The sequence below is a fragment of the Nicotiana tomentosiformis genome, chromosome 8 (genome assembly GCF_000390325.3).
Source record: "Nicotiana tomentosiformis chromosome 8, ASM39032v3, whole genome shotgun sequence".
NCBI lineage: Eukaryota > Viridiplantae > Streptophyta > Magnoliopsida > Solanales > Solanaceae > Nicotiana > Nicotiana tomentosiformis.
In genome coordinates, this window is record NC_090819.1 from 42078196 (window position 1) to 42100990 (window position 22795).

The following is a 22795-nucleotide window of genomic DNA, read 5'->3' on the forward strand; positions in this document are numbered from 1 at the left end:
TTAACACAATTTTGTGTTCTTCCCTTTTATTGTACAAGTCAAGCTGAATATATATAAAAAAATAGATTTAAAAGTATTTAAATCCATAAATTCACTACAAAATAAGGCCAAAACCAAACCCTTCTTCGTACAATTTTGAATTTATTTTAGTGCTATGTTTATTAGGAGTTTACTTAGGTTTAAGTACATAATAATATGACCATTGTAACTAATGATATACTCTATTTAGTTTAGAAAAAAAAATTTGGCTAAATTAATTACTAGTCATTCAAAGGCCCCTCTTTCGGCAAAGGGTACAAAGTATGTGAACTAGTAAACAAAATTAGGCAAAGAACAAAGGAAAAGTTTTAAAAAAAAAAAAATCTAGTGCATTATAAAGCCAATATGACTGGATAAAACGATTTAATATAATTAAAGGGTTTCTTTTTTATCAAGAAAGTAAATGATATTATGTGAAAACAACAACAACAAAAACAACAACAAATCCAGTATAATCCCACAAGTGTGGTTTGGAGATGGTAGCGTGTACCCAGACCTTACTCCTACCTTTAAGAAGGCAGAGAGGCTGTTTTCGGTAGACCCACGGCTCAGGTAAGATAAAAAGGAAGGAGCGCCAACAACAAACCAATCAGAAACTGAAGCATAATAAACAATGACCTTAATATTTGAAAAGCTGTGCTGAAACGGGCTCTCGTGGGAAACTACTGGGTTTGTTGTTGTTGTGCTGAAACGGGCTCTTTAGACCCTCACCCTCGGCATTCTCCAAGTCCTGATACCAACCATGCCTCAAAGTCAGGACAATAGAATAGGCGTAAGTGCTCGTCTTAGCAATTACACCATCCAAGTGATAATGTCGTCATGAGTTCGGTCAAGTAACTCATGCTTCCTACTCCTAACACTTCGCTTACTATTTGACAACGTCCAGCAAATAATCAAGTGCAGTCTTAAAGGCTTCTGGACCAGCAGGGAGTCGGAACAAATTAGGCTTCTACCAACAACGAGAGCTGAGCGCCAAAACTAGTAAATTTCCAACACACCAGCTCATTTGACTCTCGATAAGCAGCGAGCAAAATCCGTATGCAGTGCATGTCCACCCTGCATATATGAAGTTACTTAAGCAGCTGAATTCGATCAATTAAAAAACTATTAGCAAATTGTTCTATCTCCAACAAATATTAGGAGATGTTTACCATCAATCTAATGTTGGACTTCTCAGCAATCCAAAAGTATATTTCATCACTACAGCCTTGTAAATACAATGCCTTCGACATCACCCATATCATGTACTTTTTTTATAAAAAAAAGAAAGTCTTGTTTTTACTTTTCTCCAGAAATGAAGTTACCAAATTATGCCCATGTCTCAGCCACAATACGTCAGGGGCATAATGGCTAGATTAGTGCCCTCTATCAATAATAAAATTTTGCACTTCCAGTACCAGTCAACTTCGTTTGTGCAAACACATACAACAAAGCTCATCAATGACTTCATGAGCACATGCACAAAGACATTTTAAACCTTCGCACTTAATCCAAATAGCAAAGTTATTCAGAGAAAAAAAAAAAAAAAAAAGAGGAAGGAAAGCTGAGAATGCAAAATTGAAACACAAAAAAACTGGGACAGTACTCACAATATGCATATGCCTATAGTAGTGCAGGGAATTGCATTACAATGACTATGACGAGAAGAAGGTAACCACGTTCATGATGCCTCAACAATGAGGTTCAGGACAGATACAACACCATTGTAGAAATAAGATGCAGAAAAAGTTTTTACTGAGTAGAATTTAATGCAGTTTCTCTTTCACCTTTCTTCACAGAAGCAGAACATATAAGAACCTTTGCTAAAGAAGGCAGCATACTACATCGTAGTAAGCAGTGGCTTTAGAAAGCTCCCCATGCCAATCAGAGTTTCAGCCAGATTTGAAAGCTCTATATAAAGCAGACGTGAGAACAAGGATTAAACAAGAGATCAGGCAGAGGCTAAGAAAAGGTCACATTTTCTGCTAGACAATCCTTTCCATGGTCCATCACCATTAAACACCAAAACTAAATAATTGGAAGGCAAAGAAACAAACCTTATAGACAATAATGTGTGCCACTGGAAGCCCTTGGTTACCACCCTGTGCCAAAAGGGAAAGATCACCCATAAGATCTAAAACCTTGTGTCTGCAAGGTTCATCACTGTAACGCAGTGGTGGATTCAGCCAGCCTCTACTTTCACTGTAGAAGAGGAGATATCATATGTAAGGTTAAATCAAGAAAATACACCTAGTAGAAAGCATAATGGCCTCCGGTTGACGGTGGTGGTAACTTTTCATAAGGATGTATCATCCTAGCAGGCATGTTATATCTGATTAATATAGAACGAGACATACCATGCATCATTAGCTGACACTACTTACTCTTGATCAATTATTGCTTAAATTTTCGGTAAGTTAGATGAAGTGTAAGTGTTACCTAATTACATTTTCCAGCATTTTTCCAAATACAACTGAAAAAGAAAGTATCCCTTACCTACAAACAATGGCGTTTTCAGTGCTACCCCCTTTGATAAGTCCTGATTTGCGTAGTTGTTCAACCTGGACAGTTATTCAGCATAGAAACCATGTAAATGCCATAAACGTAACAACATGAATGATGAACCATCAACTATGCTTTGACTCCATAACTATTGATGAAAGAGGACTACCTTTTCATGATAACCAACTAGAAGACGGATGATGAAAGCAATAAATGTGAAGAAGAAAGCACAAATTGAGCTAAGTCAATTCACAAAGATTTCGCATCATGAAACACAAATCAAGAATGTCAAGTTTTTTTTTGGGGGGGGGGACAGATTTTAGTTATTTTTTAACACCTCCAAGACAGCTCAAGTGCTGAAAAAGAATGTCACAAGATGCTCAATGATGACACTCTTCTACAAACAAGAGCAATACCTGACTATCAATTGATAGCATTGATGGAAAGCTCAATGACATTAATGACAAAGATGAATATTTGGAAGCTCCAAGAAACCCATAACAAGATCCCAAACAAAGAAATTTCAAACTAGTGGAAGAAGAGTTCAATCCCAGGGAAGATCTTTTGGCCAAATCTTACAACTATTTGGAGGCTCAAATTGAGGTCCAAGAGAAGGTGGACTGGGGCCCAAAGCCAACCCAAAAAGGAACAAGTCCAGCAGCCCAAACTAGTGCTTAACTCTAGCTTAATGGAATCTGCTTAAATAATTGAGCCTTCAACGCCCCCTCCCCCTAGAAATTTCAGCTTATTTAGTTTAGTTTGACCACCCCCTAAGTAATTTCAAGGGGTTGGCAGCCCCCTTTTATGCTCCTAATAAAGGGGTGTTTTCTTCTTGATTATAACTTATAACTTAAAGGTTCAAGGGGTTGGCAGCCCCCTTTTATGCTCCTAATAAAGTGGTGTTTTCTTCTTGATTATAACTTAAATTTTGATGAATATTATTATTTGAGAGTTCTTTTGATCCTTTGAGGCATCTTACTTTGGATTTTATCTTTCAATCTAAACAAGTTCATAGTTCCAGATTGTAAGGTAATTTCTTCTTAGATATCTCCGATTTTTACTTGGTATTCTTAGAAGACGATTAGTATCCGAGTACTAATTGTTGCCTAACGTTGCTCACGAAGCGGTAAAGATTCGATTCTAAGTTTTGATTCGTTTATCAAGTATAGGTGTTTAGTTCATCCAATAACTAATTTGTATTAGTTATTACTTGGATCTTGTCAAATCATTAGAACTTGAGTACTCGGAAATTCTAGGAACTCTTTCCTTGAGTTTTCCCATATCCTTTAATTCTAACTTCAATTTTTCTCAATTTCTTTTCTAGTTTTGCTTCCACATTTATTCTCAAACCATACTCTAGCTTGAGATTCCCAACCATTATGTTATAAAGTAGTATCATAGTTGTTCTATCATGATTCTGTTCTTGTTAATCTTTGGAATTATGAACACAACAGCAACAAAAAAAATAGAAAAAAAGTTATTGCAGCAACATGAACAGCAACAACAAAAAAAGTCAAAAAAGAACGAAATTCAGTCAAAAAAACAAAGAGAATCATATTGCTCTTCAAGAAATCAAATTTTATTTCTTTGCTTCCTAATCAAGAACGGAAACAAGAAGAGGGAATCCTAGATCTTTAAGGATTAAAAAAATTCGATGTAAAGATTCCTCCACCAACGCATTAACTCCATTTGTTAGAATAGCTTCCATCGAGTCTCTGCACCTATCCTTTTTTCTGAACCTTTTGTTTGTTTTCAGAAAATAGGATTTTTTGTTAATTCCAAAGTTTCTCTAAATTTGAAAGTGATCACTTAGTAAGTTTCCATACAAAGGCTCAAACCAATTAAGCCCATAGTGTAAATGTCGAATCAAATCATTTGTCCTTATTTCAACAAAAGAAACATGGGCTTCTTCACAAGAACTTTTTTTGTCTTGGTTCCAATTAGACATGTTTAATCTAGAACAAAATGCGCAATCCTTGAATACCAAGTGGAAATAGCTTTCTTATCATTCAATGAGCACCTTGTAGAAGAACTCTTTTTGTCTTGGTTCCAATTAGACCTGTTTAATCTAGAACAAAACGCGCAATCCTTGAATACCAAGTGGAAATAGCTTTCTTATCATTCAATGAACACCTTGTCTTTCATAAAAATTGGGGGCAATATAATCCTTACGTAAGGGCCATCATATCCAACTTCAGAGATAATGAAGGGAGGACTCTTCAAGAGGCCGAGCGCCAAGCAAGAAATGAATTTACTCTACAAGCTATGTCGCAACAACTAAAGATGGACTTTGCTATTCCAAAAGATGAGGGATACCATTGTTCAACAAAAAGAGACAAGACGGACTTAGAAGGGGAAATCAACCTTTTGTACAAACCCGAAATAATTCTAGGCTCCAGAATATAAGGTATGTATCCCATACCCTCATTGTAAATCAAGAAGCCCTATAGATGATATTGTTAATGATATTAATATAAATCTTGACAGGGTAAGAAAAGACAGGAGGCGACAACGAGGTAGGAAAGAAGATGATATATTAGTAGCATAAAGATGAAAGTGTCATCTTCCAAAGGCGCAAGATATCCATACTTGTACCTTGATTGGGAGAGGAAAGTTGAAGGCATCTTTGATTGTCATAACTACTCTAAAGGTAAGAAGGTTAAACTTACTATTGTTGAATCTTCTTAACTATGTTGCTATTTGGTAGAAAAGGCTGACAAGGGACAAACATCAAGATGGAGAACCACTCATTGCTATTTGGGTCGAGATGAAGTGGCAAAGGTTTGTGCCTTCCCACTTTCAAAGAGACCTACAATGTCTTCAGACCTTGAATCAAGGAACCATGACTATTGATGAATACTTTAAAGCTATAAATATGTCCAGGATCCAAGCTAATTGTATGGAAGAAGAATATGCCAATATGGCTAGATCTCTTAATGATTTAAATAGAGAAATAGCTGATGCAGTAGAGATACAATAATATGTAACTATAGATGAGTTAGTAGATTGGTTGTAAAGAGAGAAAAGCAAAATAAAAGAAAGCAACAAGCTAGCTCATGGAGAAGTTGGTCAAACATCAATTTCAAGAAGTCATGGCCAAAACAAGAAGTGACTTCTACACCTCAAGAACACGAGGAAATATGATGAAAAAGAGGGAGGTAAAACTTTTAATCCTAAATCTTCCAAACCATCTAAGTCTATTCAATATCACAAATGTCATATAAGAGGGCATATGATGAATGAATGTCCAAATAGAAGAAATATTCTTTTTAGAAAAGAGGGAGAATATGGGGATGAAAAGAGAGAGAAGGGGAAAATAAGGGACAAAAATCAGCTATTTTAGCCCGAAGATTTAATTCAAGTGCATATGAGAAAGGAAAAATTTCCTACCAAAAGAAAATCAAAATTAGATCCTAGAAGAGATGGGTCATTTGAAGTTCCTTGAAAGGATTGGAGACAATACTTACAAACTTGATTTTCCCGGTAAGTATCAAGTTAGTGCTACCTTCAATGTTTCTAATCTTTCCTAATCTGATGCAGGTTTGAATTCGAGGATGAATTCTCTCCCAGAAGCGGGGAACGATAACAACCATGGAAGCTCAACGCTATTAAAGGACAAGGATGAAGCTTTTGAAAGCTCCAAGAAAACCTATGACAAGATCCAAAAAAAAAAAAAAAGTCAAGCCCAATGGGCTTTATTAGCAATTAAAGAGTGTATTATGATGGAAGAAGAGCTCAAGCCCAAGGAAGATCTTTTCCCCGAGTTTATAACTATTGACCCAAATTGAAGTCCAAAAGGAGGTGGATTAGCGCTCAAAAAGGAACAAGTCCAGCAGCCCAAACTAATGCTTAACTTTAGTTTTCTAGAATATGCCTTTGCTCAATTAATTGAGCCTTGAACGCCCCCCTCCCCCGTAATTTCAGCTTATTTAATTTAGTTTGACCATCCCCTAGGTGATCTCAAGGGGTTGGCATCCCCTTCTACAAAAGAGGTGCTTTTTTCTTCAATATATCTTAAATTTTGATGAATACTATTACTTGAGAGTTCTTTGAACCTTTTAAGGCATCTTGTTTGGGGATTTATCTTTCAACCTAAACTAGTTCATAGTTCAAGTAGTAAGGTAATTTCTTCTTTGAAATCTCCGATTTTTTCTTGGTATTCTAAGAAGGCGATTAGCATTCATTACTAATTGTTATCAAACGTTACTCATGAAGCGGTCAAGATTCTAAATTTTGTAGTATTGCAGAGATACGGAGGTTAAGATGGATGTGTGGTCATATAAATTATATAAGATAAAATTAAAAAATTATTACATTCGCCACAAGGTGCAAGTAGCACACATTGAGGATACAATGAAGAAGCTCGCTTGAGATGATTTGGTCATGTCCTGCGTCGACCTATAGATGCACTGGTCCATAGGTGTGAAGCTATGTTGAGTGAAGATATTAAAAGGGACCGGGGTAGACCTAAAATTACATGAAAGAAAGTTGTCCCGAAAGACCTACAAATTCTTGAAATCAATGTAGACTTAAGATAAGACACAATGGAAGAAAAAAATATCTACTAGTTGTGAAGAGGATTTAGACTTGTTAGACTTGTTATTACTGGTATTATTATTATTATTATTATTATTATTATTATTATTATTATTATTATTACTACTACCTTCATTATTATTACTACTACTATTATATATACATATATTTAACTGAATTTTCACTTTTACATTTATTTTAAAGAATTACACATAAGTACAACTCATACACATACATTGCAATATAATAACCCAATCATAATTTTGCAAATCTATAGCCCAAGATAATACGCCAAAGTTTTAAAAAAGAGCATTTTTCTATTTATTTATTCTGCATATATCATTAAGCGTGAAAAATAGATTTGGCAGAAAAATCAACAAGTCAATTTCTACATAGATTGCTCTAGAAAAAGTAAGAAAACACAAAAAAAAAAAAAAAAAAATCAGTTTTAGCTGCACATGAGCAATACATGTATAAATTTGTATATGGAATGTATAATAATGCCTACCAGTATTTCACTGACACATAAAAGCAAAATCAGTGTTAACAAAAAACATATAGGATACAAAGTAAAAGAAAAAAGAAAAATCTAAATAAAATGTACCCAAAACAAAAGCAAAAGGGAAACACAGCAAAACAAAAAACCAAACATGCAACAAAACTAGAATTACTACAGCAAAATAGGAACTTACTTCAAAAGAGGGACCGGAACAAAAATAGCGCACAGAAAGATCAATGTTGTATAACAGTATTTTCATACCAAATATACAAAATTATATACGTATTATAATTTTGTATACCAAATATACGTATACCAAATATAGACGAGGGGTAAGGTCTACGTACACACTACCCTTCCCAGACCCGACTTGTGGGATTATACTGGGTTGTTGTTGTTGTTATTATAATGTTGTATAATATTGTATAATGATGTATAACATTGTATACGAAAACTGGGTTTCATCTTCAACTTCCTTTTTCAACTGGTATGATTCCCAAAACCAACGTTAATCAAACCCAATCAACCCAGCACTCCAGATTGAAGTTACTACAAGCTTTTACAACAATTTTTAACTTAACTCAATTGCTTTAGAGTAACCGAGTAAGATTTTTCAGATCTGAGTTGAACTTCGAACTTCAAAGCTCCTTCAATGGAGTTTCGAGTCTGACCCCAGCAAAACTTTAACTTCAAATTTGGACACCCATCAATCGAGATTAAAATATATGAGATCTATAAATATTTGGGAAAATTTAGCAACTTAGCTGAGAAAATGCTTTAAATCAAGTTTGAGATCTATACATATTCATATCTATGTGAGCTAGAGAAGAGTAAGAAAAGAGAAAGCAGAGAGACGCGTGGAGAGAAACTTGAGTGTGTTGCGAATGAAGAAAGAAGAAAATTAAAAAAAAACTCTAGAAGTGTGTCATTAACAATGGGCTAAAAGCTGAAAAGTTTTTTTCAGGTTATGTACAACCTGGGTCAAACCGGGTAAGGACTTCAAATCTGGGCCATTTTCGATTGGGCACAAGGGCCGTAATTCTTTCTTTATTTATATGGTATGATGATGATGGTATGAGTTAAGATTAAAGAAAGAAGTGAGGATTCATATAGACGATCCCAACTCGTTTGGGACTGAGGCATAGTTGTGCGTTTGGTTCATATTATAACCAATTCGTTGTTACTTGAATCTTGTCAAATCTTTAGAACTAGCGCACTTGGAAATTCTAAGAACTCTTTCCTTGAATTTTTCCATATCTTTAATTCTTGCTTCAGGTTTTTTCAATTCCTTTTCTAGTTTTGCTTCCACATTTATTTTCAATTCATATTCTAGCTTGGGATTTGATGGTAGGACAGGAATTCACGTTTTTAGCTATATTTCACTCTCTAATTACTGCACTTTAATCGTGTTTGAACTTAAATGTAAGTGTTTATACTTGTTACATGAGTTTTATTGTGTAGGACTTGAGTCCGAGCTAAGGAGCATTTTTGGAGCTAAAACGGCCACTTTGGAACTTCGCAGTCTGAGTAGAAGTCCAAGAAACTCGACCGAAATAGAGTTCAGGGGTCAAGGACCAAATCTGCATACAAAAAGTTAAGAAAACTAAAAAGTTGAAAAAATGGTCTAGCGCTACGGGGCACGCAGAGCGGTAATGTAAAATTCTTGTAGAGTGAAAACAATATAACCCTTTGATAAACTCCATTAGTGCGGCGCATGGTGCGGTGCCATTAGTGCCTGAGTACTAAGTTTCGCCTCATTAAGGGTAGGCGTTTCGCGCGTGTACCCTATATTAATAAATACACTTATTTTAAAAATTACATAATTATTATTAAATAATGTGTTCCACATATAAAATAAAAATTAATGAAAATGTATAAGTTCCTGAAAATAACGAATGTTGATCTCATTTAGCTAGCTCAATGAAGAAAGAAATCCTACTCATAAAAGTCTCAGATGTCTTAGTGTAATTTATGAGGACTTCTATAAGAATGTTTTGTGAAAACTGTTGTTATTTCTATGACCTAATACAAAAATAAACAAAACACAAAAAAATCTTTTATCAAAAAAATTGCCAGATAAAGCAAATCGAAAAATTATATTTCTCTTTCTTTTAGATAATGAAGAGGTTGCCAGGTTACCAAAAAAAAGAAAAAACATATAGGGAGTTGTCATTTTGGATAATAATTAGTGATAACTTATTTAAAATATAGTTTGTATTCTACTATTTCATTCCTATTCCTTCATGTTTGTATTTTTACCAATTACTATAACCAATTTTGTCATATTTTTTATTTCTTTCAACATTGACGCTCTTCTTATCAAAAGAAATTTCTAAGAAATTTGCCGAAATGAAAATAATTTTACTTATATGATAAATTTGAAAAATAATTAAACTGGATTCGTTTCCTAATTAATTAACTCAAAGACTTAACTACTTGTTCTCAACATTAAAGGAAAGTTTATTTTTGGTTGATTCAAATTCTTCATAAGCTCATCCGTAATTTTAGATATTTAACTGTAATTATAATTTTATCCAATAAGAATAATTATCAAAACGTTAAAAAATAATTATGAAAGCCTTAAAAAACTGACTTAGATTTTCACTTTCGGAGATTTGTTTTTATAGAATCATTAGCGTCATTGTCTCTTATCAATCACTTTTCTTCCTCTCACTCTCTCTTTCTATTATAGTCTTAAATATTTTGTTAATAATTTGTTCAAATTATTGGTCTGTGTACTTTTCAAATATTCTAGTAATAATAAAAATAGTAATAATTTTTATTATTCTTATTTAAAAATTAGGAAAAAAAGAATAAAAATACATGCATAAACCTAACATATGCTTTTGGATAGTCTATTTAGTTAGGATCAGAATTCAACGATAAAATTATTATTCTTATTAAAAGAAAGATTAGGAAGAAAGAATGAAAATACATGGATAACCATAACGTCTGCTCTTGGATATCTATTTAATTAGGAACAGAATTCAAACGATATAAAATTCTTAGGTGAATTAAGTTCCTAAATATTAGAAACTTCACATAAATCAAATAATAAAAGATTTAATAACCAATATTTTAGTTGATTTAAAATTCCTAAATATTAAGAAAATAATTAAATTACAATTAGAATTTTATCCAATGTGAAACATATTTTTAAAGGATAAAAAAGGTGAACGGCATTTCGATAGGGGTTTCGCGCTTTTAATATAGTATACATAAGCTACGAACTTGAACTTATTGTTATGTAGAGAACTACGAGAAACTTCTGTTACTACAAAACTTGAAGAATGTCTATTATTACAAGACTTCAAGAACAGTCTAAACGTTAGAAAGTTTACCTCAAATCACAAGCAATTTTAGCTCCACAGACCTCGGCCTATCAAGAGTTTTGATAAAAATGTGCAACACTAGTTCTTATATAAAGAAGGGTTCAGCTCCTCCTTTTTTAAAATGATTTTGTGGTTTCAAAATTCAATTGGTGAGTCGCGAGCCGGTGTTAACGAGAGGCTGGAGGTTTGGAGACAGGCTCTTGAGTCTAAGGGTTGCAGGCTGAGCCGGGCGAAGACGGAATACCTGGAGTGTAAGTTCAGCGCTGAGCCGGAGGAAATGGGCGTGGATGTGAGGCTTGAATCACAGGTCATCCCGAGTAGAGGCAGCTTCAAGTACCTTGGTTCGGTTATCCCGGGGGAGGGTAGATCGACGAGGGTGTCACACACCGTATTGGGGTAGCATGGATGAAGTGGAGGTTAGCATCTGGAGTCCTGTGTGACAAGAGAGTGCCACCAATACTCAAAGGTAAGTTCTATAAAGCGGTGGTTAGACCGGCCATGATGTATGGGGCTGAGTGTTGGCCCGTTAAGAACTCACATATCCAGAAGATGAAAGTAGCAGAAATGAGGATGTTGAGGTGGATGTGCGGGCACTCTAGGATAGATAAGATTAGGAATGATGTTATTCGGGAGAAGGTGCACGTGGCTCCCATTGATGACAAGATGCGGGAAGCGAGGCTTAGATGGTTCGGACATGTTCAGAGGAGAAGCTCAGATGCTCCGGTACGGAGGTGTGAGCGGTTGGTTGTGGAGGGCACGAGAAGAGGTAGAGGGCGGCCTAAGAAGTATTGGGGAGAGGTGATCAGACAGGATATGGTGAGGCTCCAAATTTTCGAGGACATGACACTTGATAGGACGATGTGGAGATCGAGTATTAGAGTTGTAGGTTAGGATGTAATTGAGTCTTGACTTACTTCGTACTATTGTGGGACTAGCCAGGTAGGGTTTTTGTCTAAGATAGCTAGTGACAATGTTGTGTTTTACTACTTCGTTTTTCAGTGCATGTCCTATTTACTAGCTATCGCTTTTGCTTTGCATCTTTCTTCTGCATTTCATGGTGTTCCTATTTTTCCTATGATTGTTGTGGTGATACTAATATTGTCTCATTTTGTCCTTTTATCTTTTTGTTTTCTTGAGCGGAGGGTCTTTCGGAAACAGTCTCTCTACTCCTTCGGGGTAGGGATAAGGTCTGCGTACACACTATCCTCCCCAGACCCCATTAGTGGGATTTTACTGGGTTGTTGTTGTTGTTGTTGTTGTTGTTGTAAAATTCGATTGGGAATATTAACCGACTTTTTATTACAATCTTTAATACGGATATTAAAGAATGAGCTTAATTCCTACTTATTGTCTTATTCTTTTTTTTTCCATTATAACCTATGGAAATTTTGACCTCTTTATTAGGGATGTTAAATAATGAATTTCCTACTTATTTCTTACATTTTTAACTACGGAAATTTTGACCTCTTTAATAGGGATATTAAATAATAAGTTTTCTATTAATTGTCATATTCTTTTTTCCTTTTAAACCTACAAGATTTTGACTTTCCCAGCAAACTGGGATATGAACGGACCGTTTTTACACTCTTGTTATTAGGAATATTAATTAAAGAAGGATTCTCCTACTTATGTTTTACACCTAAACTTCGCAAAAGTCCTATTACTCTTCCTATTTTTGTTCAAAATAAAATAATTACCATTTTGAGTGCCCATGTGGCGTATATTAACTCATGAGAACCCCGTTATTGTAAATATGCTCCCCATGTGTATTACACTATTATTGCGTAAAAATATCATTCACTCTTCTTTTCCATATTTTCTTTCGCATTTTTAGATGTTATTTTCGTCCGTTTCACTAATAAAACCTAGAAAAATATTGAACACCGAATTTATATTGGACAAAACTTAATTGATTTTGAACTCCTAAATAGTAGGAAAGTTTTTTTATTTTACAATTTTATCCAATGAAAAATATGTTTTTAAAGGGTAAAAAAGGCGAACGACATTTCGCTAAGAGCATTCGTGCTTTTAATATAATATAGATATAGATTTCGGTCCTAGGTTATCTCTACACAGTATAAATACACTAGAACCACGTTTTTAAGGGAATTTTGACCTAGGGAGCTATTGGAGAGCATTGGAGGCTTCAAAACACAAGATTTCATCATCCTTCCACCAATTCAATACGCGAGTTTGGATTGTAACATTGGATTAATGTTTTCTTATTCTTTAACTCTATTGTGATGACTTTCTCCATATCTATGGAGTAGTTTACCTAAGGGTTTGACATGATTTGGTAACTTGGTTGTTGTTTATGGATTTGATTATTGTTTAATTGCTTGAGTATGATGGAAGAGCTTTAATCTTAGTTGTGATTTTATTCGTTATCTTGTTTAACCGAAAGAGGAACACTTTATTGAATATTATTGCACCATATGCTTTAATTTATTTTGGTAGTTCTTTAACCTAATCGAAAAAGCTTCGTGATCTACCGTTTGAATTAAGATTGAGAAATATTTTCGAGAAGTTTCTCTAAGATCATTCCTACCAATAGATTCTTGCAAGTTCCACCGCACTTCACATTAGCTTATTTGAGCGGTTCAAGTTTAATCGAGAGAGGAGTCTGAAACAGAATAATAAGATAGTTGAACTCGTGAGAATCAATAAAACCTTTAATTGTGTCAAATCCAGGACATCAATCGTACACCTATCATGTCATGACCCTTATTTCTCGCACTGATAACAACCCAAGTTTACTACTCGCTAGTTCTATGTGATCAATTATAAATTGCTTTAATTTTAGTTAGTTAATTGTAGTTCATAATCATCCCAAATCAAAATGTTGAACATCCTAAATAGCATTAACCCAGAAATTATTTGATCATTATTTAAGTCCAACCCCTATGGAGACGATATTTTCCTATACTATCTTTGACTAACGAGCTTCAGTTTTTATACGCCGGTTTTGCGCTCGTCAGGATTCCCAACCATTGTGTTACCATCAATGCTATCACATATTTAAAGGATTCAAATTCATTTAAAAGTTCAGTTTTAAACCATGATGGAACATATTTATCAAAAATAATCTTTCATGACTACTTTGGTAATTTCCTTGACTAAGTACCAATCTAAAATTACGCGCTGAACAAACATTCCATCTGTTCGCCTAGTCCAAAGATGGCATATCAAAATAGGTTCATGGTGGATAAAGTATAAGAAAATGCTTCTTGTTGCCAAAGCTAGATTGTAATATCATATTAACGTTCTAATACAGAAAAGCAAAAAGGAGAGCTGAAATAACATTTTGAATCAGAAGATTGGAAGTTACCTGCTCATAAATGCAAAAGGTTCTAGCAGAAGCTAGTTCTTTGGAAAAGAAATCTTTATCAGGACAGGTTGAAGAGAACCACTGGCAGCCAATTTCAGGTGCCTGCGATAAATGCATTCATTTAATAGACCTTTCTATGAAAAACATTTGCCTAATCTTGGTAGCTCAACATGTCATGTGTCTTAGCCAGAAAAAAAAGCCTCATATCTCCTTTCAAATTTTGATTATTGAAACAAAATACTACATCACCCATGCCCCTGAGCTAATTTATAGTGGTTTTGACCATCAAGCTCTTTGCTACACAAACAATTGCCGCTCATCAGATAAACAAGTTTAGCACAGATATGACAGCCAAGAGTACGAATTCAATTAAGGGATTTTAGCAAAGAAACCCTTGCCCTATGTCAGGCAATCACTGCTATCAGTTAGATGCATGAAGTATCCATACCATGGTCTATTGATGTGCACAAAAACAATGTCATTTACTTCATTATCATCCGTTACACTTAACTTTTTCCTTATTTTACCTAACTGAGAAGAAGAATAGCACAGCAAACAAACTAATGAAATTACCTGTAGAAAGTCAATGCCATAGGTAATCTTGACCTTTGAATAAGGGAATGCAGCTATAAAAGAATCGTTCCTCCATGCAGTAACAGGTTCTGTAAGAACAGGAGCCAATTTCTCACAGCTTTTACCACTACGATCTAAAGCTGCCTTCAGCCCAGCTTCTTCAATTGCTTCTACCCATTCTCTTGCTGACCCATCCAGAATAGGAACCTGTCTCAGTTTGTTTAGTTCAACAATTAATTATTTTACTGCTAATCCAATATTATTTTTGATACTGCCATTCATCTAGTCAAATAAAGATTTTTGAACACCATAATTTCCATAATTAATTGCTAAAATTACCACCAAAGAAAAAAAAGAATGAATAAGTCAAAAGCACAAAATCTAGCCCCTAAAAACATTATGATTCTTTTTTTGGGGGGGGATAAAGTAAGGTAAATCTAATCTATAAATACTCCGTCTATTGCAAATTTACTATCCCACATTGACTTTGGTGGTCAAAATTAGGAAATCTGATCATCAAACCATTGTTAATGTACTTAGACTTAAACAACTGAACTCAATATTCTTATAAGTAAATCAAGAATCTCATTAAAATAGAAGCAGCACCATAAAAGTGCAGACTATGTACAGTGAGGTTACAAAAAATATACGAGCCCCCGATGTGCTTTGGAGGAAGTCAAGGAAGACCAACAAAAGTATGTGTATATATATATATACGAGCCCCCGATGTGCTTTGGAGGAAGTCAAGGAAGACCTTGTGAACTAGCCTTGTGAGTACTGAGTCAAATTAGGACTACACTTGAAAATGCGACAAATGGAATGGGAGTACCTCAAAGGAGGAGGGATCAGAGGTTTCGACTTCGAGACGGCAATTATCGACGCCGGTGGCTTCCAAAGCGGAAAGCAAGTGCTCAACGGTACTAATAGAGTGCCCATCTTTACACAGCGTGGTGCACAGTGGAGACTCCTTGGCGAAGTCAATGGATGCCTGAATGACCTTTGAACCGAGTTCAAAGTACCTACCCTCGCCGGCAAGCTCCGGGCAGATTCTAACGGTGGATACCTTGCCGGAGTGGAGACCGATTCCGGTGACTTCTACACAGTTGGCTACTGTTTGCTGGAGCTTACCAGTCTGCAAAAAATGAAATTAATTTGTCAGTTAACAGTCTTGTGTGTGTGTGTGTGTATATTTAGAGAAAAAGAGAGAGTGAGTGCGTGTACGGAAATCCAGGAGATGAGGGTTGAAGAGTTGCGAACGAATGTCATTACGGATTGTTAAAGCCCTCTGGTCGCTTATGTGGTTATCTGTGTAATAAATCACCGAACACCTAATTAGCCCTTCTTTTTTAAAATTTATATTTCTTTCTATTTTCTCCTCTTTTTCTTTTTATTTCACCTTCCTTGCTCATTTTTTTTTTACCTTTCTTTTTCATTTCTTCGTTTGAATCCATCCGAAATTCTCTCTCTTATTATTTCTGATTTTATTTATTATCTTTCTTATTTTATCCATCCTGCATTTCTTACCTAAATTTATTTGAAAGAAAAAATACTCTTTCAAGTATTTGTAGAGCATGAGGTTTAATGCCTTTCAAGAAATTAGGAAATAAAGGAATAGGACCTGTGTGTAGCTATCTTCTTTAACAATTTAGGTATCTCCTTTCAACAATCTTCAGAATTTAGATCTATCAAAACCCTAATCTTCTATACCGATTTAGGAGCAAAAACCCTAGTTTTTATCTCGATTTTCGAATGGAAGCAAGAATAGACAATGCAATCGAGGTTAGAACCAAGATTAATGGAGAAAATCGCTACTGAGAGATTAATGTAGCCATTCTCCGATGAGAGCAAAAAGAAAATGAGTTTTTTATAATTGACTCACTAGCTTTAACCCTAGCCCCTTTTTTTTATTTTTACCATGTAATTTTTTACTATGATATAATAAAGAGTATTAAAATCTTAATTAAGTATATTTTTTAGATTGAGTTAAACAAATATTCATGTAGATTATCACGTGGCAGATTTTAAAAATAATTTGGAGAGTGTATTACACACACTAGTAAGAATGCGACGAGGGGGTTTTATTATGAAGGAGAATATAGTTGAGAAAGTTTTCGAGGACAAGTGATAGTTTAGGTAGGCAACTGACAAAGGTTGTATAGTTTAGGCGGATTTTAGGGTATTAACTCTTTTAAATTCAAGAGAATTACACGTAAATACACTCCCACACACATACATTGCAACCAAATGGTTCGGACTTCATACACAACTTTATAAAGCTCTAGTCCAAAAACTCTAGGCCCAAACTTTAAAAAGGAGCTTATCTCCATTTATTTTTTTTAGGGAAAATTATGCGACACCAGTGTTTTAAAAGGCGTTTTCGGGGCGAGTCCTAGGGCGAGGCATACCAAAAATGCCCCGAGGCGATGGTGTGGGGCAAAAATCTCAAGAGGCGTACGCCCAGCAATTCGGGGTGTACGCCCGGGCATTCAGAACGTACGCCTGGGGTTTGAGGCATTTTTTATAGTAAGGCTTAAGCCCCAAGGACTTTTTCAAATTAAAACAAAATTTATTGAATAAGTCCTTCATATAATATCCAAATTCTCAAAAGTCATATTATAATTACTCAAAAGTTTTAAAAAGGAACTGAAATGTATTAAATTTAAAAGTCAATAACTTTTTTAATGATTGAAGCCCTAATTTATGGTCTTTTCTAATTCTTTATCTTGTCCGCTAGTCTGCTAATATCTCCCAAAAGCAATGAATATTCAAAAAAAATTACAAATATAAGAGAACTTCATTCTCCTTCATAGCAGCAAGTTCAAAGATCAAATTGCAGGTTAGTCATCCTTTTTGTTCCTCCATGTAGAAAATTTTATTCTTTTCGACTCAAGCTATTTGTGATTGTAAGTAGCGTATAATAGATTGCTTTGACTAGTTTTTTGTAGGGATGGAGCACATATATATATATATATATTTCACATATTTATAGTTTTCTTCAATTTTTATGCAATTTTACATGTTTATAAATATGTACTATAATTATATTATTTTATAAAATATTAAAAATTAAATACTCATGGGGCTTACGCCTCGTTGAGGCATATATAAAATGCCTCGCCTTACACCCACGCCTTTTAAAATACTGCATGACACATCAAATATTTACATTATATTTATCGTGTGTAGCTATACTCTCAGCAAATTTACTATTCGTAGCTATATTTAATTTTTATAGCAAATGCATGAAACAAGAGATTAATTATTTTAAACTGATACAAGAGAGAAACAAGCTCTTATAGCTCAGTTGGTTAGAGGGTCCGCTTATTTAGTGGAGGTCTTGAGTTCGACTCTCAACAAAAATATTTTATTTTTCTATATTTCACCTTAGTTGTATAGAGACGATACAACTTGTATGCTTTGTATACACCTTTGTATTTAGTCTTGGTTACAGTTGATACATGTTGTATTCATTGCGCAAATGAATACAACTGCGCGAACAAATACAGTTGATATTTTTAGCTAGTAATAATTGAACAGCAGCTCGAATAGTAATTAGGCAAACTATAATTATTAAGCTCTAAACTATAGTGTTTTATGAAAATTTTCTTTTTTTTTATTTTGCAAATTTCAAGTGCAAATATTTTTTTTTTTAAATTGATGAACTGGAAATTTATTTAATAGAAGTTACTCACTACAACAGTTATGATCCTGGGGATCATTACATAGAGACGATAATCCATGCATAGCATGTTGATTACCAAATTTTGCTAGATGTCTATAACCATTAATAGAAATAGTTTTAACATAAACATCACCCCCTTTGTCCGCCAGCATCTTGGCCATGACATATGGTGGAGGAATAGCTAAACGACATAGTTTATTGAAAATAGAAAGCATAGTTACATGCTTAGCCAAAAGGTGAGCCACTTCATTGCCTTGACGAAAGTTATGGTGGATCACTACCATGCCCATTTTGGAGATTAACTACCTGCATGTATTAATGATATAATCGTAAGTTATACATGTGATGACCCGATAGGTCATCTAGAGTTTTAAACCTTAATTCTGTGTTTCGAAGCCTCCAATAACTTCCTTAAGCCTTCCTCGATTTGTGTCACAACCCAAAACCTAACCCGTCGTGATGGTGCCTATCGTGATACTAGGCAAGCCGACATTTCCAAAACACTTTCAACATTTAATAAAAATGAATTAAGGCATTTAAAATAACCGGAGTTTTTCATAAAAACGAGGTAAAACCCAAAACATAAATGCGGAAAAATAGTCCGACATCGGGGTGTCACCAAGTCATGAGCATCTAGATATCCAGTCTAATAAAAATAGTGTCTAAGTATCAATACAAAAAAAAAAAAACATAGAAGGAGAGATAAGGTCTGCGGACGCCGACAGCTACCTCGTTGTCTCCGGTACTCGATCGCGCACGAACTCAATGACCTCCCTGATCAAATACACCTAGATCTGCACATAAAGTGCAGGGTGTAGCATGAGTACAGCCAACTCAGCAAGTAACAGAAATAAATAAGGAACTGAGAAGGTAGTGACGAGCTATACAAATACAATTCAATTTCAATAATTCTAGCAAAGAATAGACATGCTTTCAAATCCGGCAATTTAAGTCAAATCAGTTTTATACAGTTAAAGTGCAGGTACTCTGGATATAGAATCTTTCAGAAATTTCACAACAGTGACAGATAGCAACTAAGTGCATCAACATATGAAAAGCAAGTACCGCCTCTCAGGGCAACAATCACTCAACTCGTCACAACAGCTCAATCACTTGGCTCTCAGCCCTCAGTACTCACACTTAATAGGTACCTGCGCTCACCGGAGGTGTGCAGACTTTGGAGGGGCTCCTTTCAGCCCAAGCGCTATATCCGCACGGACAACTCACGTGCTATAGTATCAATATGTGGATCTGCACAGACAACTCACATGCTGCACGGATAACTCACGTGCCATAGTATCAATCCTCACAGACGGACCCTCAACCTCACTCAGTCATCAACCTCCCTAGTCTCTCGGGCTCTCGGAAATCACAAAGATCGGCCCAAACAAAGATAGCATAGTGTATCAACAAGAATCAAGAAGAGGCTGAGATATGATACGCAAGTAAAACCATGACTGAGTACAAGACAATAATTAGTAAGTAATTCAACAAGTATGCGACCTCTGCGGGTCCCAACAGTACCATCACATAGCCTAAGCATAATTTCTAACATGATTTGCAGTTAAATTTCTATAACACATGGAGAGCATATAGCTAGCAATAAGTTATTCAACATTACAGTTTCATGGAATGGACCAAGTCCCAATTCATACGGTGCACGCCCACATGCCCGTCACCTAGCATGTGCGTCACCTCCAAAATACTCACATAATCCAATACTCTGGGGTTTCATACCCTCAAGACCATATTTAAAACTGTTACTTACCTCAAACCGCGCAAAATCCTACTCCGCAATGCCTTTGCCCCTCGAATCAATCTTCAAACATCCTGAATCTAGCCACAAGCAGTACAATATAATCAATATAGGCTAAAGGAATCAATTCCACAAGAAAAACGTGAAAGTATAAGCCAAAATCCGAAATAGGCTCAAACCGGCCCCCGGGCCCATGTCTCGAAATTCGACAAAAGTCATAAAATGTGAACACCCATCCACTCACGAGTCCACCATACAAGAATTACTCGAATCCAACCTCAAATCACCTTCCAAAACTCGAAATTTTAGCCTATGACGTTTCTACCATTTTCCCCAAAATTTACAACTCAAATCCCTAATTAGATGATGAAAATAGCTATAGATTCATGAAATATAGTCCAATCCAAGTTAGAATCACTTACCCCAAAAATCTTCTTGAAGAAACCTCAAAACATTGCCTCACACCGAGCTCTCAAAGTCCCAAAATTGAAATGGAAATCAAACCCTCGAAATCCCATTTTTCTGCCCATTTTTTCCGCATCTGCGGGCATACCGTCACACCTGCGACACCGCACCTACGGAATTTCCCTCGCTGGTGCAGAAATGACTTAAGGGGCTGGGTCCGCATCTGCGAGCAAGTGGTCGCACCTGCGGATAGATGCCCGCATTTGCGATCCTCCCCTCCAGCTCACTCTCCGCATCTGCGGAACCTCAAGCGCATCTGCGGGCTCGCAGATGCAGAAATTCCCTCGCACTTTTGACCCCTGGCCATCTCCTCAATTCCCGCTTCTGCGCTCCTTCATCCGCACGTGCGAGTACGCACTTGCGATCTCCCCACCGCAGGTGCGAAACCATCACATATCAAAAGGCTTCAGCCATTTGCCTAAGTCCAAATTCAAACCGTTAAGCATCCGAAACACACCCGAGGCCCCCGGGACCTCAACTAAATATACTCACAAGTCCTATAACACCATACAAACTTAGTCGAGCCCTCAAAATATGTCAAACAACAACAAAAACATGAATCACCCTCCAATCCAAACTTGATGAACTTCGAAATTTCCAAATTTTACAAACAACGCCGAAACCTATCAAATCACGTCCGATTGACCTCAAATTTTACACACAATTCATATTCAACATTACGGACCTATTCCAACTTTCGGAATTGGAATGTGTCAAAAAGTCAACTCCCCGATCAAACTTCCAAAAATTTGACTTTCGCCATTTCAAGCCTAAATTAGCTACAAACCTCAAATTCATAGTCCGGACACGCACCTAAGTCCAAAATCACCCAACGGAGCTAACAGAATTGACAGAACTCTATTCCAGAGTCGTCTTCACACAATTCCGACTACGGTCAAAAATTCTGAGACTTAAGCTTCCCTTTTAGGGACTAAGTGTCCCAAAACACTCCGAAACCAAAAATAAGACCTCCCGACAAGTCACATAAGCAGAAACAGATACGGAGAAAATAGTAAATAGGGGATCGGGGATAATATACTCGAAACGACCGGCAGGGTCATTACAATTTACGTGCACAGTCCGGGTATTTTTCCGAAAGGCTTTTATGTTAAAAATTGATAAAATATAAAATTTTGCCTTAAAAATCTATTTGAGTTGACTTCGGTCAATATTTTAAGCAAACGGACCTGGATCTGTATTTTGACAGTCCTGGTAAGTCCATTACTATATTTATAACTTGTCTGTCAATTTTGGTGAGAAACGGAGTTGGTTTGACGTGATTCGGACGTCCAGTTTTTAAAATAGAAGTTCTAAAGTTTTCTTGAAATTTTCATTTGATTTGGTGTCCGATTCATAGTTTTAAGCGTTATTTTGGTGTTTTGATCACGCGAGCGAGTTCGTATGGGATTTTTTTACTTTTGTGCATATTTGGTTTGGAGCCCCGTGGGCTCGGGTGAGCTTCGGATAGGCTACGGATAATTTAAACTTGGAAAAATCTAGTTTTTTTGGACTTCTGCTGGTTTCTGGTGTTCTGTACTTCGCGATCGCAAAGCCACTACCGCGATCGCGAAGGGGGAACTAGGTAGGGGAGGATTTTACACTATGCGAACGCGAAGGACTGTACACGAACGCGAAGTAGAGGGGGGACTGGCCTTTGCAAACGCGGATAATGTATCGCGAACGCGTAGTTTTGTGGACCTGGGGGAGGGGAACTAACCAATACTCTTCGCGAACACGGCACAAGGCTCGCGAACGCGTAGGCTGGTGGGTGTAAGTGTTCGTGAACGTGAAGGGTATTTCGCGAATGCGTAGGCTATTTGAGCCGCTGCTTCGCGATTGCGTCAGGCCCTTCGCGAACGCGAAGAAGGCCTGACGCCCAGTGATTAAAAACAGACCAAAACGAGATTCTTTCATTTTTTTCATAAACTCTCCATTATAGCTCGGCCTAGAAGCAATTTTAAGTGAAAACTCAACATCAATTCATAGGTTTGTACACTTTAACTCATTTTCTTTCATTTCTAACATCATCCATTAATTTCTAAACCTAATCTTTATTCTTCCTTGGTAGAAAACTAGGGATTTAGGAAGAATTGAGGGTTCTTGC

General features: G+C 36.0%; 1 protein-coding gene across 2 annotated transcripts; it reads right to left on the reverse strand.

Moving 5' to 3' along the window:
* Nucleotides 1–385: 385 nt before the first annotated feature.
* Nucleotides 386–16108, reverse strand: LOC104117025 (probable UDP-3-O-acyl-N-acetylglucosamine deacetylase 1, mitochondrial). Of its 2 annotated transcripts, XR_690994.3 has the most exons (8): nt 16010–16108; nt 15618–15920; nt 14789–14995; nt 14216–14317; nt 2515–2579; nt 2076–2220; nt 1806–1929; nt 386–1095 (listed from the first exon to the last, which is right to left on the reverse strand). XR_690994.3 is itself a non-coding variant. In XM_009628004.3 (7 exons), the coding sequence occupies exons 1-7, from the start codon at nt 16052–16054 to the stop codon at nt 1042–1044; spliced, it is 921 nt and encodes a 306-aa protein (XP_009626299.1). In that variant the 5' UTR covers nt 16055–16108; the 3' UTR covers nt 386–1041. The 2 variants fall into 2 exon arrangements, 1 of the variants encoding a protein (XP_009626299.1); XM_009628004.3 differs by lacking the exon at nt 1806–1929.
* Nucleotides 16109–22795: the final 6687 nt, after the last annotated feature.